At 44.7% G+C, this 22,613-nt stretch overlaps 1 protein-coding gene across 4 annotated transcripts in view; it reads right to left on the bottom strand.

The window, feature by feature from the left end:
* The window catches only part of ARHGAP45 (Rho GTPase activating protein 45), an 80,231-nt gene that overhangs the window by 39,924 nt on the left and 17,694 nt on the right, over positions 1-22,613 (bottom strand). For 2 of the 4 annotated variants that reach the window (XM_074204510.1, XM_074204511.1), the window contains exons 1-2: positions 9,856-10,136; positions 2,456-2,783 (exon numbers count right to left, since the gene is read on the bottom strand). In XM_074204510.1, the coding sequence (XP_074060611.1) occupies positions 2,456-2,783; positions 9,856-10,131 (604 nt within the window). In that variant the 5' untranslated portion in view covers positions 10,132-10,136. Of the gene's footprint in view, positions 1-2,455; positions 2,784-9,041; positions 9,827-9,855; positions 10,137-22,613 lie in introns of those variants that run through there. The other 2 variants (XM_074204512.1, XM_074204513.1) reach the window with 2 other exon arrangements.

The raw sequence follows: 22,613 nt of genomic DNA, 5'->3' as shown, positions 1-22,613 counted from the left end.
CCCATTCAGCTGCCAAAATGATCTTCCTACAGGGAAGGTCTGATTATATCTCCTCCATTCTCAGTAAACTCCAGGGGCTTCCTATACTTCCAGGATCACATATAAAATCCCCTTATCAGCATTTAAGCCCTGGCTTCTTCCTACCTTTCTCCTGTTCTTAGACTCCCTCACATCCATGGTCCTCTAAAATTCAGCAGTACCAGCCTATTAATTGTTCCTTTCAGATTAGATTTCATCTCCTACCCCTGGGCCTTTGCCTTGGCTAGCCCCATCCATCCTCATCTCTGCCTCTTGATTTTCTTGTTGGATTTATCTGATATTTTTCACCTTTGCTGAAATTATTATTTCAATTAATTATTGAAATCAGAGTTGACCCTCTAAGGTTCTCTAGGTATGTCATCATATCATCTTCAAAAAACATTTTTGGTTTCTTCTTTGACTATGCTTATTCCCTCAATTTCTTTTTTCTTATTTTATAGCTATAACTAACATATCTTGTTTAAGACTCAGTTTAAATCCCACCATCTGCAGAAAGCCTTTGGTAGTGTCCTTGGGACACTGAATTTCAGAACTGGGAAGGCGCTTAGAATATAGATTGTCAATGTTAGGAGGGTCTTTAGAACCTAGAATAATCAGAGTTAGGGGAGAGGTATTTAGAATAGAGAATAACAGAGCCAGGAGGGCCCTTAGAACACAGAATGTAGGGATTGAGGAAGTTCTTAAAACACAGAATATCAGAGCTGGGAGGTCCCTTAGAACCCAGAATGGCAGAACTGGGAGGGCCCCAAAACCCAGAGTTTCAGAGCTGGGAGGGCTCGTAGAGATTCTCTGGTCTGACTTTTCTAGATCATACATCAAGTTATTGGCAAAGCTAAGACTAGAATCAGAACTCTTGATTCCCAAGCCCTTAGTCAGTGCTATGGATTCCTCACAGGGGGCGAAGAAAGTAAGGACCAGCAGAGGCTTGGTTCCAATTCATAGACAAGTCATATCCACCGTTGATAAGAATGTCTCCCTGCTTCCTTTATCTCTTCTGGGACAGGCATGCCCTTAAAGGGCCAGTGTGGAGTTATGATGCCCAACTCATGGACTCCCTTAGTCATCTCTTCCTCCTGATCCCCCCACACATCCTTATCCCACCAGCATACAGAGGCTCAGCTCCATTCCTACTTATTGGAGCACTTGGGGCAGGGACCTGGCAGCCTTGGGAGCATTTATCTTGGTGCCCCTGGCCCAGCCCTACCCGCCGACAGCTTGGAGGCCCTGATGGGTAAACAGGAAGACAGACAGATGAAAATAACTCTGGGGCAGGAAGCTCTCTTATCCTGGCCCCAGGGACAGGGGAGCAGGAGCTCAAACCTAAGCCTCACCCAACACTTCCCCACTTTGCCCTTCCACCGTAACAGAACAGTAAGGTTACACCGGCTCTTCACACCCTGTGACTGTATACCTTCCTAGGAGAACCTGGGGGCTGATTCTGTTGTAATAGAAGTAATCCTCACCAGTTCACTAAAGCCACTCAGGGGCAAAAGTTGGCAATGGGACAGAGAATGCCATACCATGGAGAGTTAAAGCTAGAAAAACCAAAGATTACCAGAACTGGGTTGGACCTTGGAACGTAGAATGTCAGAGCTGGGCAGTGAGGGGGAAGGACAGGAGTAGTTTTCTGACAAGGAATGGCCTAGCTGGGAGGACCTTTAGAACATAAACCATCAGACTTGGAAAAAATCCTTAGAAAATGGAATATTATGACTGGAAGGAGTCTTCAAGGTTCTATTAACTCAGTTATGCCATTTTATAGAGGCCAAATGAAGTCTAGAGTGTGGCAGAGAAGTTATGGCATATTAGTGACAGACCTTGACTCCCATGCCCCCAATGCCCAATCTTGTTATGATGGCTCATGCCAATCTACAGGGAGCATGGCTTTCACCTCAACCTTGGAATAAAGGATAAACCCAAGCTGAGGCAGATAGGACAAACCCAAGCTCACAGACAGCAGAAACTAGTCATAGTCAGGTTAGGGCTTCAGGTAGGCAGTAGGCAGGGATGGTCAGAGTTCACCTATGGGCATTGGCATCAAGGCCAGGCCATGGAACAGGGCAATGTAGCAATGCTGAATCGTGGCATTATTAAAACTTGGAGATGGAAGGGTCCTTGGAGATGACCTAGTCTAATCACCTCATTTGACAGATGACAAAAATGAGGCCCAGATCTCATGGATGACATTCTAGATTCTCCCTCCCGGTGCTGATATTTGGCATTCTAAGTTCTGTGTTCATAGGGATTACTGAGGGTGTCGCAAGAAGTAAGTAATGGTGCTAGAATATCAATGTGGGATTTTGTCCCCCCCAGGGTTGGCTCAGGGGGAGGGGGTTGAGGGTAGATGTTCTATGAGCCCATTGAGACAGGGAAGGTTGCTTGGTAACCCTATTGCTGAACGGGGAGAGGCACTCACCATCTCTCAGGATTGTGTCTTTGAGCTTCTCCAAGGCCTCGGCAAATCGGGCCACATGGGCCAGCAGCTGGGAGATGTCTTCAACATCCACAAAAGGCCCATCACTGCCTTCCATGGGGCTGTTAGTCATGGGACTCTTGTGACCCCGGCCCAGCGTCCAGGTACTTGGGGCCGAGAGGGGGAAGCCAGCGGCGCTGGCATGGCGGCTCAGGCTAGTTGGACGTTTGAGAGTCCCCACAGCACCTGAACTCAACTTGGTCCCACTAGGAGATGACTCCAGACCAGCAGCATGAGATGAAAGCTCTGTGGCATCTTTCCTGGGCAGCTCCTGATGGGAGGAAAGGAGACATCATGAGGCAGGGGAAGGTGAAGAGAACAGGACGATATTGAGGGAAAGGGCCTGTGAACAGGAGCTAGGAAACCTGCCCCTATTTTGCCAGGTGACCTATTCTCCTTTATGACTCTTATTTTCTCCATCTATAAAATGGGATGTTTGGGCTAGATGAGCCAGAAATCTAAATGAGAAGCAGGCAATGGTCCCAGAGAACCTTCAGGGTTTCATGGAAAACAGGTCATGTCTGATTCACCTTATTTCATCTTGTAATGGGTAGATGAGGGAATTCTACGACTAGAACCATCCATAGATTTTTTTAGCCAAGAGTCTGATAAGAATTTCCTATTATTCTTGTGGAGAAGATGCAAAGATGGGAACTAGACAGTAATGCAATTGTTTAGAACTGATTAGATGGCTAGATTCAGAAAGTCATTAATGGTTCAATGTTACCTGGATAGGAGGTCTCCAGTGGAGTGCCCCAGGGATCTGTGTTGGGTGCTGGCTTGTTTGACAACTATCAAAGACTTGGATGAAGACATCAAAATGTTGCTAAACAGAGTGACAGATGATATAAAGCAGGAAGGGATAGGTGACCCACTAGGTGACTGTCGGGATCTCCAAATATCTTGACAGGCCAGAGCAGAGGTAAAGTTCAATAGGGATAACTAAATGTTGTCTTACATTTGGGTTCAAAAAAATCAATTTCAGAAATATAAGAAAGACATGATCTAACAATCAATTTGTTTTAGAAAATATCCTAGTGATTTTAAGGGACTACAAGTTCCTTATGGATCAGCCATGTCTTGTGGCAGTCAAAAAAAAATAGCTAGGGGCGTAGATGGCGCAGTGGATAGAGCACAGGCCCTGGAGTCAGGAGTACCTGAGTTCAAATCCAGCCTCAGACACTTAATAATGACCTAGCTGTGTGGCCTTGGGCAAGCCACTTAACCCCATTGTATTGCAAAAACTAAAAAAAAGCTAATACCTTTCAGGAGTAAGGAGATGATAAATGCTCTGTAATGTGCCTTCATCATGTCCAGCTCTGGTTGACACAATTTGAAAAGGACACTGAGAGGCAGTTTGGCATAGCAAGTAAGAGTGCTAGAATTGAATTGGAGTCAGGAAAATCCGACTTTGAATCCCACATTACGCATTAACCAGCTGTGAGATATTGGACAAATTGATTATTTAATAATCTCTCAAGCTCAGTTTATTTATCTATAAAATGGGCTGCTAGATGATGCAGTGAATAGAACACAGGGCTCAGAATCAGGAAGCTTCATCTTCAAGAGTTCAAATCCAGCCTTAGACACTAACTAGTTGTGTGACCCTGGACAAGTCATTTTTACCCTATTCGCTTCAGTCACCTCCTCTGTAAAATGAACCGGAGAAGGAAATAACAAATCATTACAGTATCTTTGCCAAGAAAACTCCCAAAAAGGGTCATGCAGAACTGGACACAGCTGCAATAACTGAACAGTGATGATCAAACACACACAGCTTCTCAAACCTTAGAACACTATTGTGCTGCTGTCTGCCACCTCTATGTAGTTTATATTTCACAAAGCATCGCCCATGGAATGCCTTCCCTCTTCATCTCTGTTCTTCAGAACCTTCTTCTTCTACGCGACTCAGTTCAGGGGCCAGCTCCTTTATTTTTATTTTTTAATTTGTCTCCAATTCTTTGTGACCTCATTTGGGATTTTCTTGGCAAAGTTACTGGAGTGGTTTGTCATTTCCTCCTCCAGCTCATTTTACAGATAAGAAAACTGAAGCAGAGAGAGTGAAGTGACTTGCTCAGGGTCATTCAACTAAAGTAAGTGTCTGAGGCCAGATTTGAACTCAGGAGGATGAGTCTTCCAGATTGCAAGCGCAGTCCTCTATCCACTGCCCCACCAGCTCCTTTCTGAGATCTTCCCAGATTCCCCAGCTGAAGGAAACACTGGAATATTCTTCACCACCCACCTCCAGTCTATCGCTAAGCCCAATCCATTCTTCTTCCCCAGTCCCTCTTGCTTCTGCCCCCTTCCTTCTATATCGATTATCAGCCTATTGGTTGATCAACTCAGAATAGCTCCCTGCTTTCAGTTTCTCCTCTCTCCAAAACAACCTTCACACTGAAGCATTGTTTTTATTACTGGTATTGTTACCGTTATTATTACAAGCTGGAGCGTGGCCAGAGGAAGGCAATTGGGCTGGTGGTTGAGATCAAGTCATATGAGGATCTACTAAAGGAACTGGGAAAGTTTAGCCAGCAGAAACGAAGACTTGAGGAGGCTGCCAAGCTGTTTTGTGGAAGTGGGATTCGGCTGATTTGTCTACTTTGACCCCAAATGTCCGAACTCACAAGGAGGGGATTTTGCAGAAGACAGATTTAAGCTACAGTTGAGGAAAACCTTCCTAACTATCCTAAGGTGGATAATGATGATGTCTGTTCTTCCTTCTCAAAGACCATGGCAAGTACATGAATTGGATTTGAGTAAGGGGGTGACGTGCTAAGTCCTCATTTTCTCCTTCAGGGTCTTTTGGGTCTAGTGATCACATATGAATCTGGATGACCTGGAAGCAATCAGGCCTAAGTGACTTACCCATAGGCACACCCTTAGTAAGTATCTGAGACCAGATTTGAACTCCTGGCCCAGAGATCTAAATACTGCACCACCTAAGCTACCCCACCCATTCTTGAGGTGGAATGAGTATTCTGAAGAGGCCATGGGACCTTCAAATTGGATAAGCTCTGTATGTGTGTGTGTGTGTGGGGGGGAGGGTGTATATGTAGAAATGTGTATGTGTAGAAATGACTTGACCAGGGTCACATAGCTAGTATCTGAAACAAATTTGAACTCAGGTCCTCCTGACTCAAGGGTTAATGTTCTATTCTGTGTCACCCAACTGCCCCCCCTTCTGCCTTAATACTTCCAGTATCTTCTTTTTTGTATGCTTGGACTAATCAAGGTCCCCCAGAAGGTGCCCATTCTGAACCCTGCGAGCCTTCCTAGCTCTGATATTTTTTGTTCCCACTGGGAAGTTACGGGGTATCCCTGAGTTTACAGGTCAAAGGTAAGGGAGTGAGATTTGTTATGGGGTTCCCTCCCACTGCGCTCCAGGCCTCCCTCTGTTACTCAATTTCCTCCTTCTTGGGGGCCCTTTCACAACGACTCTACAGAACCTCCAAACCACAGGGCAGGGCAGCTCAACCCTCTCTTCCTGCTCTGACTACAGCATGGTGGGGGGTGGGGTGGGTTGCTGACTCCAGCTCTCTGCCCTTAGACAGGGTGGCACAATCACAAAAGCTCATCCTTGGAAGGACCCCCCCAGAGGGCCTGGGGCTCCACCAGTCCAAAGAGAAGGACTCTCTTTTCTCCAGCTTCCTATTCAGCTTCTGCTTAGGATGAGGATTTACTCTCTAACAGCCTCTAGATAAACTCAACACTTGGGTTCTTGCTCATTCTTCCCCAGAAGGCTAAGTAGTAGATAGAGCACAGAGCACAAGACCTGATGTCAAGGCCCAGGTGTATCAGAAAGACACAGGAGGCAACCCCCGGGGAACCATTTTGTACTGGAGTCAAAGGACTCAGGACAGGGTGGGGCAAGACCAGGCCAGAAAATTCCTGGCCCACAAGCCTGAGGGCCACAGGGCCTCCCCACCTGCGTGACCTCTGGTGCCTCAAACTCATCCAGTCTCTAAATGAGCCTCTTTTAAATATCTTTCTTTTGAGGACATTACCATACTCCCAGCACCAGGCTCAGACATCTCTTCCTCACTCTCCACACTCCATCCATCCCTATTATCCAATCCACTTTTCCTCTGCAATACCTTTCAGATCTGCTCCTTTCCTTCTCTACAGAGGGCCAGCCCTTAGTCAAATCAACCGGCTTCTTGCAGTTTTTCCTCTCTAATACAATCTTTACAAAAAACTCTAAAAATCTTGAAGTGCAGACCATTCCACAGTCCTGCTTTTAAAATCTCAGGGTCTCCCTATTTCCTGTACAATGAAGTAAAAATTCCTTAGCCTGGGATTCCAGGCCTCCACAATCAACCTCCCACCTACCACCCTTTCTACACTTTTTTTAAAATCATTATTCTTTTATTGTTTTTAGCTTTTCTATCTTTTAGGGTTTTTTTATTTTTCTATTCTTTAAAAAATGATTTTAAGTTTTAATTCTTTTAGTTTTTTTGTTTTTGCCTTTCTATTCTTAAAATTTTTTAATTATTTTATCTTTCTATTCTCTTTAAAAATTATTCTTATATTTCCATTCTTTTTAAAAATTTATTTATCTTTCTATTCTTAAAATTTTTAAATTATTTTTATCTTGCAATTCTTTTTAAAAATTATTTTTACCTTTCTGTTCTTAATTTTTTTATTTTTATCTTTCAATTCCTTTTTTAGAGTTATTTTTAACCTTCCTTTTCTTTTAAAAAATTTTAATTTTTTTTTATTTTTTTAAATTAAAAAATGTTTACCCTTCTATTCTTTTTAAAAAAATTTTCTACCTTTCTATTCTTCTTTTACATTACTTCAAAGCACTGTACATTTTAGCCAAACTGAACAAGAGAATTATTGCCCAAATCTTGTGCTTCAGTCTCCCACCTTCATATCTTTATGTTTCATAAAATATCGCCAGGTCTGGAATGGCTGCTCTTATGAACTTTCATCTTCCTCCAAGACTCAGTTCAAGGATCCATCTTTGAGGCCACTCCTGATTCCTCTCAGATGGAAGTATTCATTCACTCCTCAAATATTCCAAAAGTACTTTGGATTTCTCCGTTACTCCCATCATATTCTATCTCAAATTATACCAAAATATACTCTATCCACTTGAAGGAAGGGACTGTATTTTTTAAAAAAACTAACAAACTACAACTTTATTCCTTTGCCTTGAGGACAAAACCTTGCACATAGTAGGCCCTTAGTAAATGATTGCTAATGTTACTATTTCCCGCTGCAAAGAGGCAGAGTGATGCTTGTTCCCCATGGAAAGACAGAGAAAGAGAACAGAAGCTCCAGAGCTGAGAGGACCGCTTTTTTAGAGGTAGAAGGGATTTTAAAGATCATTTGAGAATTTTATAGATGAGGAAACTTGAATCCAGAGAGAAACCATAACTGACACTATGTAGCCGAGGTCCTCAGACTCCAGATCCAGCCCCCTTTCTCCTCTGGCAATCCTGCTTCCCAGATGGTGCCCAAAGTTGGATGGAAGGGAGCAGGGGGGCAGGAAGCAGAGAACAGTGTCCATCAGCATGTCACCATCCAGGGCCTCCTTTGGGTTTGAATCCCATGTCACCACTTTCTGTGGGACCTTACATAAGACACTCTTGGGTCTCAGTTTCCCATTATCTAAAATAACCGAGTTAGGCTAAATGATTCTAAGGTCCATTCCAAAGTGTGATGTTCCATGACCCTGAAGAGCCCCAGAGATAAATCAATCAACCAGTCAAATATTTATTAAGCACTTAATAGATACCAGGCATTACGTTAAGACAGCCCTAGGTCTCCCTCATCACGTTCATTAAAGATGGAGAGATTCTTGCCAGAGACAATGATGTTGGGCAAGAAACTGAAAACCTAAGAGGCACTGGTGCTGTTTTTCAACATCACTGAAGGCAAAGAACCCCTATCTAGGGAGATAGTATTTGGGAGCATGTAATGCTGGACAAGAGTCACTAACCCCTCTGAGCCTCAGTTTCCTCATCTGTAAAATAAGAGGGTGGTATTAAATGAACTCCAAAGGGATAAGATACAAACACCCATAACTAATAATCCACAGTTGCCCAGGATAAGTAAGGGAAGCTCAAGGGAGAAATCAGGAAGGCTTTCAAGAAAAGCGAACCCTGGAGTTGGGGTTTTAAGGGATGAAGAGAAACTCACTAGGTGGAGAAAGGGAGGAAGGACGTTCTTCAAGACATATGGGTATTTCCCACCATCTCCCCAGTTGCACTTTATCCCTCCAAAGAAGCCCTCTATGACTCCCTGATAACCCCACATTTATCTAGATATTCCAGAGTCTTCCCAAGATGGCCCCCAAAGACCCTTGGGAAGAAGAGACAGCTTCTTGGGGTAGTCCTGAGTTCAAAAGAAAGCTACCCAGTCCCTGGGGAAACAGGCAGGTGTCCAGTTCAAACAGGGGGATCAGAGGGGAAAAAGATTGCAGGTCATTCCCTGCCCCCCCCAACGCCTCTGCTCAACCAGGCTTGGGAACCCAACTTCCCCCTTTCCCTCCTGCCACTCTGGGTGCCCTGGCCAGGCCTACCTTCAGCCGAACGTGGAGGTCTCTGCTGAGAGACTCAGCCCCCCTTAGACCAACCGAGTAGGGACTGTAGCTCTGCTTTGTCCCCAGTCTTCTGCTTAACATCCCCCTGACCTCCAGAGCCCCGAGGGGGGGACACAGCGTCGGAGGGGGTGGCCCACCTAAAGAGCTTCTTGGGCGCTGCTTCATGGGGGTGGGGGAGGACCCTGGGCAGGGATGGGCGTGACCACTGCTAATGAAGCCCGGGGCATCCCCAGGGAACAAGCCCCCCCACCCCCACCCGGAGACACTGGTGACTCTTCTTAGACCTTTCCTTAAGGCTAACAGAAACCTACCTCAGTTGGGGGGCCCACACCCAAATCTCACAGGGAAAAATGAGAGGAATCAAAGATTTGGGGAGACACTAAGCTCTGACTGATTTTAGGCCCCAGGACCCCTGTTCACTGCAGCTTGAAGACCCTTCCTTATCTAGCTTGAGGGTTCATTTCCTGACCCAGCCACCCTAAGTAGTTAGCTGCTCTCATCTCTGGCCCTTCCCCCTTTTCCGCCCGCCCTAGAGAATAAGCTGAGGTTTTTGGGGTTCAAATCTTTCTCTTCTTAGGACCATTAAGCAAGACAATTCCCCTCTTTGGACCTCAGTTTCCCCATCTTAAAACGAGGGGGGTTGGTTTAACTGATGTCTAAGGGTCTTTTCCAACCCTGAATCTCAGGAGCTTCAGGCCTGTGCCCAGCCCTGGCCCAGGGTCTGTGCCCAGCCCTGGCCCAGGGTCTGTCTGTCCAGCCCCCTCCCCCTCCCAACCAGGCCAGGACCACTCACCGAGGGGGCCTGGGGGCTGGGGCTTCCTGCCCGGCTCTTTTTGGAAATGGATGGGGTTTTCATCAGCTCCCGCTTCTTCCTGGAGAACATGATGTGTCTGCCTCCTGGGCTGGGGGTGGGGGAAGCAAAAGGGCTGAGCTCCAGAGCAGAGCGGGGCAAGAGGGCAGAGGGAGCTAGGTGCCTGCCCAGCTCAGGGCCATGCAGGGGGGCTCCAAGATCCCCAACCCTCCCTCTCAGTTCCTCAGTCCTGACGTCTGGCGGCTGATGGGACCACATTGGCTCACCCCCCTCCACCTCCAAGCTGTCAGAGCCAGGGCCATGTGACAGGGGCCCTGCCACTCATTGGTGTTGGCCCCGTGGTCTACCCCCCCAACAGGAAAAGGAGCGGAAGACAAAATACACACCCACAAAAAACACACCACTGAACTTATTTTTCTCCCTTAGGGCACTCACTTCTCAACAGACCTGGCCTAAGCACACTCTCCTGGGCTCCCCTGCCCCCTTTCCTGAAAGCTTTGGTATGTGGGGGACCCTGAGTAGGGCACCTCTGGGATTTGGGAGGAGGGAACAATACATCCAGGGACCTCCAATACAACCCCCCCCATACACACACACCTCATGGAAAAGGATTGGAAACAGGAGACACCCAAGTTTAAATCCAATAGCTGTCCTTCACTTCTCAGCCTCAGTTTCCTCATCTGTCCAATGCTGTGAGATTCAAATGATAGCATATATAAAGCACATTATAAACCTCAAAGTTCTGTACATGTATATATATATATATATATATATATATATATATATATATATATATATATATATATTTAATTCAGTTAAACCACCCACAGCTCCCACACACTCCCATACACCTGTAAGGGTGGAGAGGTCTCAGGAGCTCAGGAGGCCTGGGAGTGCAGAACATGGGGGGGGGGGGGTCTAGTTTCAACTCTTCCATGAACCTGCCTGTCAGGTAATTCTGGAACAAGTGGGTTTCCCTCTCATTGGGGCGGAGGATTCAGAACTGGATAGGATCTCAGGGATCATTTTATCCAACTGAGAGGCCTAAAAAAGGGGGTGAATTGTCCAAAGACTTGTAACTCAGTAATTAGCAGAGCTGGGATTCAAACTCAGGCCCACTGACTCTTATTTGACAAATATTGATTAAGGACTCAGACACTGAGAATTAAGTCACACAAATGAAACAATCCCTGCCCTTAAAGGCTCTGCCTGCTCCAGAACTGGATACTTGCCTGGGGCAGATTCATTTGGAGAGCTTTTTCATAGTTCCTCTCATAGAGAGCCCCATTTTCCACCTCCAAACCTTTGCATTATCAGTCCCCCCCTGCCTGGAATGCATTCCCTCCTTCCCTCTACCATTTAGAATGCCTGATTTCTCTTAAGACTCTGCTTAAGCCATGTTCCATATGAGGTCTTTGCCCAAAGTTTCCTGGAATCCATTTTGTATCTTTTGTGTAATCCCATACATATAAATATTGCTCCCCTCCTCTTACTCCCACTCCCCCACAGAGGGTAGGAGGAACGGTTTCATTTCTGTTTTTGTATCTCTAGTGTCTGGCACTTGCTAGTTATAATTAAATATAAATTAAACATATTAATATCAATATATTAAATATATTAAATGTAAATGCTTGGTGAATAATGAATATGATAATGATCTTTGTCCTTCATTCTCTGAAGACCATGACATAAGGAGAGGTGATGCCTTGACAAAAACAAGAATTGGATTTGAGTGAGGAGGGGTTGTGCTCAGTCACCAGCCTCACTTTCTCCTCCAGTCATCTAGGTCCAGTGGCCAGATTATGGATCAGGAGGACTGGAGATGGCCCTGGATGCGAGGCAATCAGGGCTAAGTGACTTGCTCAGGGTCATTCAGCTATTAAGTGTCAGAGGCTGGATTTGAACTACCATCCTCCTGATTCCAAGGTCAGTAATCTATCCACTGTGCCACCTAGCGGCCCCTTGATCAATTGATTGAAGAGAAAACAAGGCAGGAAGTAGTAGTAAGAGTTAAAGGGGGAGGGCAGCAACAAAAGTGCTCAGAGCAAATGGAGCCACCGGGATTCTCCACCAAATGCTGGGATGATGGAGAAAGGGAGAACAAAAGAGAGGAAAGTTCAGAGACTGGTAAAGAGAGCCCCAGAGAAGAGCACCGTGGTTCAAAGGACAGATGTCTATCTTCTGGGGCTAAGCCCCATATTATTAGCTCCATATTAGGTTCTGTTAATAAAGAGGATACAACATATACAAAGGTAAATATAATCCTTGGTGAAGGAAATGGCAAGCCACTCTAGTGTCTCTGCCAAGAAAACCCCACATGGGGCCACCAAGAATCGGACAGGACTGAACAACGGAGTATAGTCCAAGGCAGTTTGCAGTGGTGGGGAGGGATGGTCTCCCAAAGTCCTTGTAGATTCAGAAATTCTGAGTCCCCCATTTCTTTTTTTTTTCTTTTTTTAGGTTTTTTACAAGGCAATAGGGTTAAGTGACCTGCCCAAGGCCACACGGCTAGCTAATTATTAAGTGTCTGAGACCAGATTTGAACTCAGGTACTCCTGACTCCAAGGCTTTATCCACTACGCCACCTGGCCGCCCCTAAGTCCCCCATTTCCAAGGAGGGACTGTGTTATGCCCAGGAACTTAACCGAATTCGATAGAAGTGTACTTGGACAGTTAGGTGGTAAGTTGAGTGGAATGGACTTGGAGTCCAGAAGACCTGAGTTCTAATCTAGTCTTAAGCAGTAACTGTGTGACGCTGAGGAAGTCACTTAACTTCAGTTTGCCTGAGGTTTAATAACAGGATTGTTGTGAAGATCCATTAAGATATTTATAAAGTCCTGGTTGTTTTCCTTCTTTCTGGAGGAAGATCTAAATGACATGACTATAGCCAGGTTGCAGAGTATCTGACTGTGGCTGATCAGATCAGTAGGAGCTCAGAAGGCTCTACCACAGGCTGGGCACAAACCGTCCACATGAACATTTGGAATGGAGATGACTCCACATGTGAACACTTCCATGCCTCCTTCTTGTCCTCTGGTAGCTCTTTGTATGGGCAACTAGTTGGGCAGCGCACCAGGCCTGGAGTCAACTGTGAACTCAGAAACCTAAATATGTGACCCTGGGCAAGTCATTTAATCCTTTTTGCCTCAGTTTCCTCATCTGTAAAATGAGCTGGAGAAGGAAATGACAAGAAACCCCCAAACGGGGTCATGGAGATTTGAACATGGCTCAATAACCAAAAAAAGCTCTCTGGGACTTTCAGAGAAAGGGAAAGATTCTGGCTCTGGTGGAGGTCATGGCTAGAATGGCCTTTAGAACAAGGGCAATCCCCTGGAGGGTACTGAGAGGAGCCCCAGGACTGAAAAGGCTCATCGATTTGGGCCTCTGGGATCAGGACCCTTGTTCCCCCTAAACTTCGGAAGCTTGAGGGGAATTCCTCTCCAATCTCTTTGGCTCATCTGTGGGAAACCTCCACCTGTCTGTCCGACAAGTCTCTCCTGGCCCCTTCCTTCCTCCTTCCAGCTATTTCAATCATTCTTTGGCCTCTGCTGTGGAGACTCTTGGGAGCAAGCTAGGGCTTAAAATCCTAGCTACAGAACCATTCACCTGGAAAAACTGACACACACATAGATTTGCACACTGAGATTTGCTTCTCCCTCCCCCCCACCTCTCCCCCCCAGTCCTGAATCACCAGCTTTGAACTTTCAGAACTGGAGCACCCCAAGCCCCGCCATTTTGGTGGTGGTTCAGTCGGTTCAGTTGGGTGCGACTCCCAGTGACCCCTTTTTGGGATCTTCTTGGCAGAGATACCGAGTGGTTTGCCATTTCCTCCTCCGGCTCACTTTACAGTGGCTCCCTATTACCTCTAAGGTCAAACAGAAAATCTTGTTTGACTTTAAAAGCCCTTTTACCAAAAAAAGTCCCGTCCTACCTTGTTCTCAGGATGCCGCAACCTTGGCTTTCAGGTAAGATCTAAGAAGCTCCTCCCATCTCCCACCTGGGTGCCTGGGCCCAGGCTGTGCCCCAGGCTAGGAACACCCTCCCTCCTGACCTCTGCCTCCAGGCTACACTGGCTCCTTTCAAGACTCAGACACTGAGCTGCCACTTAAGGCAGGAGGCCCTTCCCACCCCACCCAGCCTTTCTTTCCAGACTGCTTCCCATTTCCATCCCCATAGATCTCTAGTACATAGATAGCTCCCTACTCCAGGTCTCTTACAGAACCTTTTAGTGGGGGTGCCTGCCTCTGGGGAAGCCAAGGGGCTGCCTTGGGTCCATGCATACACCCCAGCTTTGACTAGAACTCTCTTCAGACAAGCTGATCCCAGACACAGACACACAGACACAGACACAGACACAGACACACACAGACACACACAGACACACACAGACACACACAGACACACACAGACACACACACACACACACACACACACACACACACACACACACACACACACAAGAGTTACATCCACATATCCACATCCTCATCCCTGTCTGGGGCCAGGGTTGGAGTTACTGAAGGGGTCACACACCTGCAAGGCCCGGGATGGAGGGGTTTGGGTGTGCAAGTGAATGTGCATAGGGTGGGGGGGGAATGCCATCATTGAACCCTGATTACTGGCTGCCTCGGCAGGCCCTGCCCCACTATACAAGCTCAGCCTCTGGGCTCCTACCTCCTGGCACCTGTGTCAGACCGGCTGTTGCAGGGAACCTTTACTTTCCCTCCACTTCCTCCTCTCCCTCTTCTTCCTCCCTCAGTGGCCCCATTCAGCCTTTACAAAGCACCTTCCTGCCCATCCCTCCCCCCCCATCTCTCTTCTCACTCTCTTTCCCAGCCAGTCCCACCCTCTTTTAAAATTCTGCCCCGCACCAAGCTCTTTGCCCTCTCTGTTTCTCCAGATGTCCCGCTAGGGCCTGACCTGAAGCCTGGGAGCTGGTCCTCCTTTTCCCTCTTCCCCCCCCCCCATTCTTCCCCATCCCTTCCTTCCCCCTCCCCCAGTATTACAAGTTACCTAGGGATGGGGCATAAGCAGCAGAGATTTTCACCAAATCTCAGCCTTAAAAGAGACTCAGAGCGTTGGTTCTATCCCACACCTTGCTGGCATCTTCTCAACAAACATCTCCAACCAAGTAGCAGACTCCAGCCTCTACTGAAGACCCCAGTAATGGGGAACTCCCTCCCCACCAAGACATTGGCTTTCATTTTCAAATAATTCCTATTCTTTGCAAGTTTCTGAGTACTAAGAGAGGCTAGAACATCTTCAGAGATGAGTGATTGGCTACTTAGGCAGCCTGCCTCAGGATGGGCAGCTAGGGACTCAAGGAACCCCGACCCTTCCCTGAAGCCTCAGATAGAATCTGGTTTGTCTTCTCACTGAGGGGCTAGAATTCGAAAATCTCAGACTTGGGAGGGACCGAGGAGATCCGTTAGCCCAGCCTTAACCAATTCTCTTCCTCCAAGATCCACAAGTAGCAGCTGCCAGCCTCCATTTGAAGGAGGGCTCCCCAGTGACGGGGAGCAAGAGAGGCATCCCACGGGACTCCAGCTCTCCTGACACCGGGCCAACATCTACTTCCTTCTTTTGCTCTTCCTTTTGTCTTTTGAGACCAAGCAGTCTAGACCAAAGTCTAATTGCTATGATTTACAAACCTTCAAATGTGCTCATTTCCCTCTCCTCTCCACCAAATCTCTTCTCAGAGCCTTTCGCTAACCCTTATAGGGCATGGTCTTGAGGCCTTCTTTCCTAAAACAAATACTTCGGAGCTCCCAGATCTTTCTCACAACTGCTATGGATCATAGTTTCTCCACTTTGTACTTAATGTTTGGTACATAAGACTTCCTATTGATCCTTATTAAATTTGGCCATCTAAAGTATCACCTAATCCACTCTCTTCCCCTTTAATCTTGGACTCAGTTCATTGTTCACCTGTAGAATCTGTCCAAAATATATTTATTGATGGATTAACTTTATGGGTTGTCCCTCCAACTGCATTTCATAATCTGGACCAGAACCACAATTGCCATTGAACCAAAGCAAAGGAGGCTTTGTCCCAAGATGGCAGCATCTGACATTGGTATGGATGGGGAATGACTTCCTTGTTGGATAGGGGGAAGGTATCCTTGCTCCCTATAGTGATTAGACTTGTAGTCTTCTGTCAGTCCATTTAGCCACATGGTAAAACTAAGGACCAACTGCTACCTTTTTCCTGGACCTCCTTCCTTCCTGCCAACATACAAATACACAGACACACACACATATACACTGTGAAGTGAAAGCCAAACTTGCCTCTCTCCTGATAGAACTGTCCTTGTGGTCAAATGATCCTCTGAGTCATGGTCCTGTCTGACCCTTCCAGTGAGAAAAATTCTACTTTTTTTTTTTTAAGATTTTTCAAGGCAATGGGGTTAAGTGGCTTGCCCAAGGCCACACAGCTAGGTAATTATTAAGTGTCTGAGGTTGGATTTGAACCCAGGTACTCCTGACTCCAAGGCTGGTGCTCTATCCACTGCGCTACCTAGCCACCCCCAAAAATTCCACTTTCTGGTTTAGTCTTGATAACAGATATTCTTTATACATTTGGTTCTTCTTGTGTGGATAGTTAGATTGAACTCTTGATGGTTTTATTCATTCAGGAGGATCTGCAATATTCTAAGCAGATAGAGCTGGAGTCAAAAAAGTCTGGGTTTAAAATTAACTTCAAACTCTTACTGTGTGATTTTAACTTATCTTCTAACTTTAACTTCTATTTGCCTCAATTTCCTCAGCTATAAAATAGAAATAGCAATAGTACCTACTTCCCAGGGTTTTTGTGAGGATCAAATGAAATAATATTTGTAAAGGAGTAAGCATATGCATGCAGTAAGCACTATATAAATATTATCCATTATGATTATTACAATAAAAATAATAGCAGATGCAATACATCTGTCAACAAGGGCATCTTGGGATTACTTCATTTTCTATAGGGAATCCCTCTTCCATTTGGAACCTGGCTTCAGTGTCTTCTTTGGTGTGCATAATGTTGGATTACTTTTAGTGTCCCCAAGCTTCTTCCTGGACTATTTTAAAAACACTTATTTTCTTCTGGTGATAACTATGGGAGTCAGGTCTTGGAATACCTCAGGGGGGAAAAAGTTGATGCTCCCTCAAAAGGCAGCAGTCTTATGGTGTACACAAATCAGCCATATTCCGTGCCCAATGGAGAACTATGCAGAAGCAGCATGATGGGTTTTATTGGAAAAACTGATGAAAAGGCGATGAAGGGATAGTGGGCACAAGTCAGTCATATTTCATGCCCAATGGAAAATCATGAAGAAGCAGCTTGATGTGTATTATCAGAAAAATGGATGGAAAGGCAATGGAGATATGGTGGGCAAAAGGTATGGTGGGCACAAGTCAGTTGTATTCTATGACCAGTAGAGTAGACCATACTTCTATGCAAAGTAGCATGATGGGTATTATCAGAAAAATGAATGACTAGGAAAAAAACTGGCTCATTTGTGTACTAATAGTGAGGCATAGCCAGCCAAAGCCAAAATATCATGAGGGAGGTCCTTGGGACAATGGATAGACTGCCTGTAGACACTGAGTAGGCATTGGGTAGACTGCCTACGATTAGGAGGAATGTCTGTGGAAGACAAAATGGAGGACACATACCGGAGTCATACAGGCTGAGAAGACATGAGTGGACATGGAGATATGGAGAGCATATTCACATAGATGAAATCACAAGCGGCAGAGAAGTTTAGGTCTTGAGACCCCACTATCCTTTCAATGAATCTTTTCAATTTGATCTCAAAAAAATCTAGCCTCACTGTAAGACAATAAAATCTCCCTCTTTTTTTTTAAGGTTTTTGCAAGGAAATGGGGTTAAGTGGACACAGTTAGGTAATTATTAAATGTCTGAGACCAGATTTGAACCCAGGTACTCCTGACTCCAGGGCCGGTGCTTTATCCACTGCACCACCTAGCTACCCCTAGTCTCCCTCTTTTCAATCATGAATTCTAAGACTGATAGGTCACTTTCTCCCAAGGTTCCTATTATTTGCCCTTTGTCAACTTTCTTTGTTTATTTATTTAAAAAAAGAAAGAATTAGGCCCATAGTAGAACTCTCGTTTGTTTTTTTTCATCTTGTGAAAAATGTAGGGGAGGGCATATGTTTGTCTTGGGTACTCTACCCCCCCCAGCACACACATGCCTGTTCAGTGAGTGATGATGTTACTCAGTAAGAATTCTAGTTGGCTAGCCGTGTGACCTTGGGCAAGCCACTTAACCCTATTTGTCTTGCAAAAAAAAAAACAGAGTTCTAGTTGGATGCAGTGATTTTCAGTATAACCAGGAGCCTGGGGGTTAATCCCCTAGAAAGAGATGGAGTGGGGGCAGCTTGGTGGTGCAATGCAATGGATAGAACACCAGCCCTGGAGTCAGGAGGACCTGAGTTCAAATCCGACCTCAGACACTTACTAATTACCTAGCTGGGTGGCCTTGGGCAAGCAAGCATTGTCTTGGAAAAACTAAAAAAAAAAAAAGAGAGAGAGAGAGATGGAGTGGAGAAGGTTTGAAGCGAAGCGGACTCTGGAAGAGAGGAGTAAATAGAAATGGAGCTGGGAAGGGACTCCATTCATAGCTATGACCAAGTCTTGCTGATACCAATAAGAGGCCTTCTTCTTATTCCAGGAAATGCCCCCTGTACAGACCCTCCCAGCTACGCTTCCAGTACTTCTCCCAAGGAGCCATCTTAGCAAGACTCCAATGCCTTGCAGACCTGAGGCGAAGAAGCAATGTCATGCAGACCCAGAGGCTTCTGGATCCAACTGCTGGGCACATTGCTAACATCCCTTCCTCATCCCCTAGGTTGTTGCTGATGCAGCAGTGCCGAGAATGCAGACTCACAAACCTTTAGGTTTGTTTGTTTCTTCTGCTAACCCACTGAGCTCAGAACTGATAAGGCAGCTGGGGAAGTAGCTCCTAGGGGCCTCCCAACCTACATTCCCTAGAAGTTTTGGAGGATTAGAGTTGGGGAAGAGGAAGGTGAGAATATTCATGGTTGCATTATTTCTTGTTGCATACCATTCATTCTCTTTTATCTAAATATACTTCTGCATTATCATGATATTACAAGATAATAATGATAGGCATTATTCTTTTATAAGGACTTTAAGTTTACAAAGTATTTTACATTAGCCAATAACCATTAATTAAGCACCTACTTTGTACCAGCAAGATGGCACAGTGAACATCATCGGCTCTGAAGTCAGGAGTTCAAATTCAGCCTCAGATACTTACTAGCTATGTGACCTTGGACAAGTCATTTAACCCTGATTACCATCCAGGACTTTAGTCATCCTTATTCATATCTGGCCACTGGACCCAGATGGTTCTGAAGGAGAAAGTGAGGCTGGTGATTTAGCATGGCCCCCCTCATTCAAATTCAGTTCACATCCTTGTCATGGCATCATCTCCTTGATGTCACACTTCAAAAATGAAGGGCAGAACTTTGTGCCAGGGATTGGTCTAATGTCTAGATAAACAAAGACAGGCAAAAGACAGTCCCTGCCCTCAAGGATTTCACAGTCTAATGGGGGAAACTATTTGCAAACAACTGAGGACAAACTAGCAATGTACAAAATTAATTGGAAATATTCTGTAGAAGGAAGCTATCAGTTTTAAGAGAGATTGGGAAAAGTTTCTTGTAAAAGATAGGATTTTAACTGAAACTCAAAGGAGGCAGGAGGCAAGGAGGGAGAACTCATTGTTCCCCCAGACCTGGGAACTCTAGGAGGGATGTACTATTGTTATTATCCCCATTTTTACAGAATGAAGAAATTGAGGCAAATCAGGATGAAATGACTTGCCCAAGGTTACATAGTAAATGTTTGAGGTAGGATCAGAACTCAAGTTTTTCTGCTTCCAAGTCCAAGGAAGACTTTATCCATCATATCACTGAGTTGCCCTATTAATTCTGACTAGTAGGGGTTAGAGAGGAAAATGAGTAACAGAAAAAATTATGAACCCTAAAAAATCTTTTTTTTAAGGTTTTTTTTTTGTAAGGCAAATGGGGTTAAGTGTCTTGCCTAAGGCCACACAGCTAGGTAATTATTAAGTGTCTGAGGTCGGATTTGAACTCAGGTCCTCCTGACTCCAGGACTAGTGCTCTACCAATGCACCACCTAGCTACCCCAGAACCCTAAAATATCTTAAGAATCTGAATGCAGCATTGGAACCTGTTATTTGAAGTTAAACAAATCACTATTTCAACAGTTGCTCTGGCAGAGCTAAAGGTCTAGCAGATACATAATCTAGTAGATACATAATTGAAATCCCTCAAATCATGTATCCAGTGGGAGCTCTTTCCCAATTCAGAGAATCATAGAATTAGGTCAACTCTCAACTGGAAGAGAGACACAGGAATCATCTGATACAACCCTTACATGAACAAGTGATCCAATCTCTTCTTAAGGCCTCACAGGCCCTTACTTGTCAGTCAATTCCATTTTTAAGAGATCTGGAGGAATTGATAAATGGTCAAAGGATATGGACAGTTATCAAATGAAGAAATTAAAGCTATATATAAGTGTATGGAAAAAATGCTCCAGATCATTATTGATTATTAATAGAGAAAAGCAAATTAAAACAACAATGAGGTATCATCTCACACCTACTAGATTAGCCCAGATGAGAAAAAGGAAAGATGATCAGTGTTGGAGAGGTTGTGGGAGGATTGGGACATTGAATGCATTGCTAGTGGAGTTGTAAACAGATCCAATCGTTCTGGAGAGCAATATGGAACTATGCCCAAAAAAGCAACAAAACTATTCATACTCTTTGACCCAGCAATTCCAATTCTAGGACTCTATCCAGAAGAAATTGTAAAAAATGGAAAAAGTCCTGGCCACTGGACCCAGATGGCTCTGGAGGAGAAAGTGAGGCTGGAGATTTAGCATGTTCTACATGTTCCAAAATATTCATAGCAGCCCTTTTGTAGTGGCAAAGAAGTGGAAATTGAGGGGATGCCCATCAATTGGGGAATGGTTAAACAAATTATGGTACATGAGTACTATGGAATATTATTGTTTTATAAGAAGCAATAAATGGCTGGACTCTAGAGAAGCATGGAATGGCTTATGGGATTTGATATTGTGTGAAGGGAGTAGAGCCAAGAGAACAATGTACACATCAACATTATGAGATGAACAACCTTGATGGAAGCTGGAAGCACCCCCCCCCCCCCCGCCCCGGAAGTCCAGAGAGCTGGACAGCTGTTTTTGACAGATTATGGACTATATTATCCCCAATCAGAGGAAGAAAAACAAAACACAACAAAACACACAGAAAAAAAAACACCCCAGCAAATCTGATGAACACTTTATACAAAGTATCTTTTATGTATCTCTTTCCCTTAATTCTAATTACTAATTACTAATTTGTAATTACCAATTTGTAAATATGTTTAACAAAATGTTTGTAAAATGCTAACCTGACTGTTCCCAAGTGAGGGGGGGTGGGAAGGGAGGGAGGAGGGAAACTTTGAAACCTGCAAATATATATGTACAAATGGATGAAAATAAATAAATTTTTTTAAAAAAGACTTCTGGAGGAAAATTCTTCCTCATCATCAAAGTGAAAAGTAAATTCCTTAGACCACAATACATTAATGCCGAACTTATCCAGTTAAAAATAAGAAAATAAACAACAAAAAATAACCCAAAGAAACCAAAATAAACAAATAAACAAAAAAAATCTTCTAGGCAGCATAGTGGATAGAACACTGGGCCTGGAGTCAGGAAGATCTGAGTTCAAATTTGATCTCCCCTACTTAGGAGCCAGGTGACCCTAAGTGAATCACTTAATAGTATGTACCTCAGCTTCCTCATTTTTATAGATGAGTAAACTGCTCCAGTCACTTTGCCAAGAAAACTCCAAATGGGGTCACAGAGAGTCTCAGACATGACTGAAAGGATTGAACAACAATAAAAACAGTCCTAAGCTAGCAAAACTGATACCACAGGTTCCTGGAATTCCGAAGTCAGGGTTTTTTTGTTTCTTTTGTTTTTAGGTTTTTTTGCAAGGCAATGGGGTTAAGTGGCTTCGCCCAAGGCCACACAGCCAGATTATTATTAAGTGTCTGAGGTCAGATTTGAACTCAGGTACTCCTGACTCCAGGGTCCGTGCTCTATTCACTGCACCATCTAGCCATCTGGTTCCTCAAATTATGTTGGCACTTTGCTGTTTCAGAGTAAATTTGTAGTTTTCAGAATTTATTTGCTCTTAGCTTACAAACAATTGCAACAATCTTATTTTTCTGATTTCTAGGTCCTTAAGAGAATAAAATTAGTCTTTAAAAGAAAAAAGGCTGGGGTGGCTAGGTGGCACAGTGGATAGAGCACTGGCCCTGGAGTCAGGAGGACCTGAGTTCAAATTTGACCTCAGACACTTAATAATTACCTAGCTGTGTGGCCTTGGGCAAGTCACTTAACCCCGTTTGCCTTGCAAAAACCTAAAAAAAATGGTTTGAATTAATGTGATATACTTCAAGGTTTCCCATTTTCTAGGCTCATATAGACTGGATTCAAGCCTAGAAACTGACTCTAAAAGATCATTTCTGACTTCTTATGCTCTCTCCTCTTAAAATTTACTCTGAGAAATCTCCAAATTTTATTTGTGTCGAAGTTTCACAAATATGGGAAATGAGGTCCTCAACTCCTCTGCCTTTTCCTGCTCCTTCCTTTTTTGACTC

This window comes from Macrotis lagotis, chromosome X (assembly GCF_037893015.1).
Source record: "Macrotis lagotis isolate mMagLag1 chromosome X, bilby.v1.9.chrom.fasta, whole genome shotgun sequence".
NCBI classification, from domain to species: domain Eukaryota; kingdom Metazoa; phylum Chordata; class Mammalia; order Peramelemorphia; family Peramelidae; genus Macrotis; species Macrotis lagotis.
This window is presented reverse-complemented; position numbering and strand designations above follow the sequence as displayed.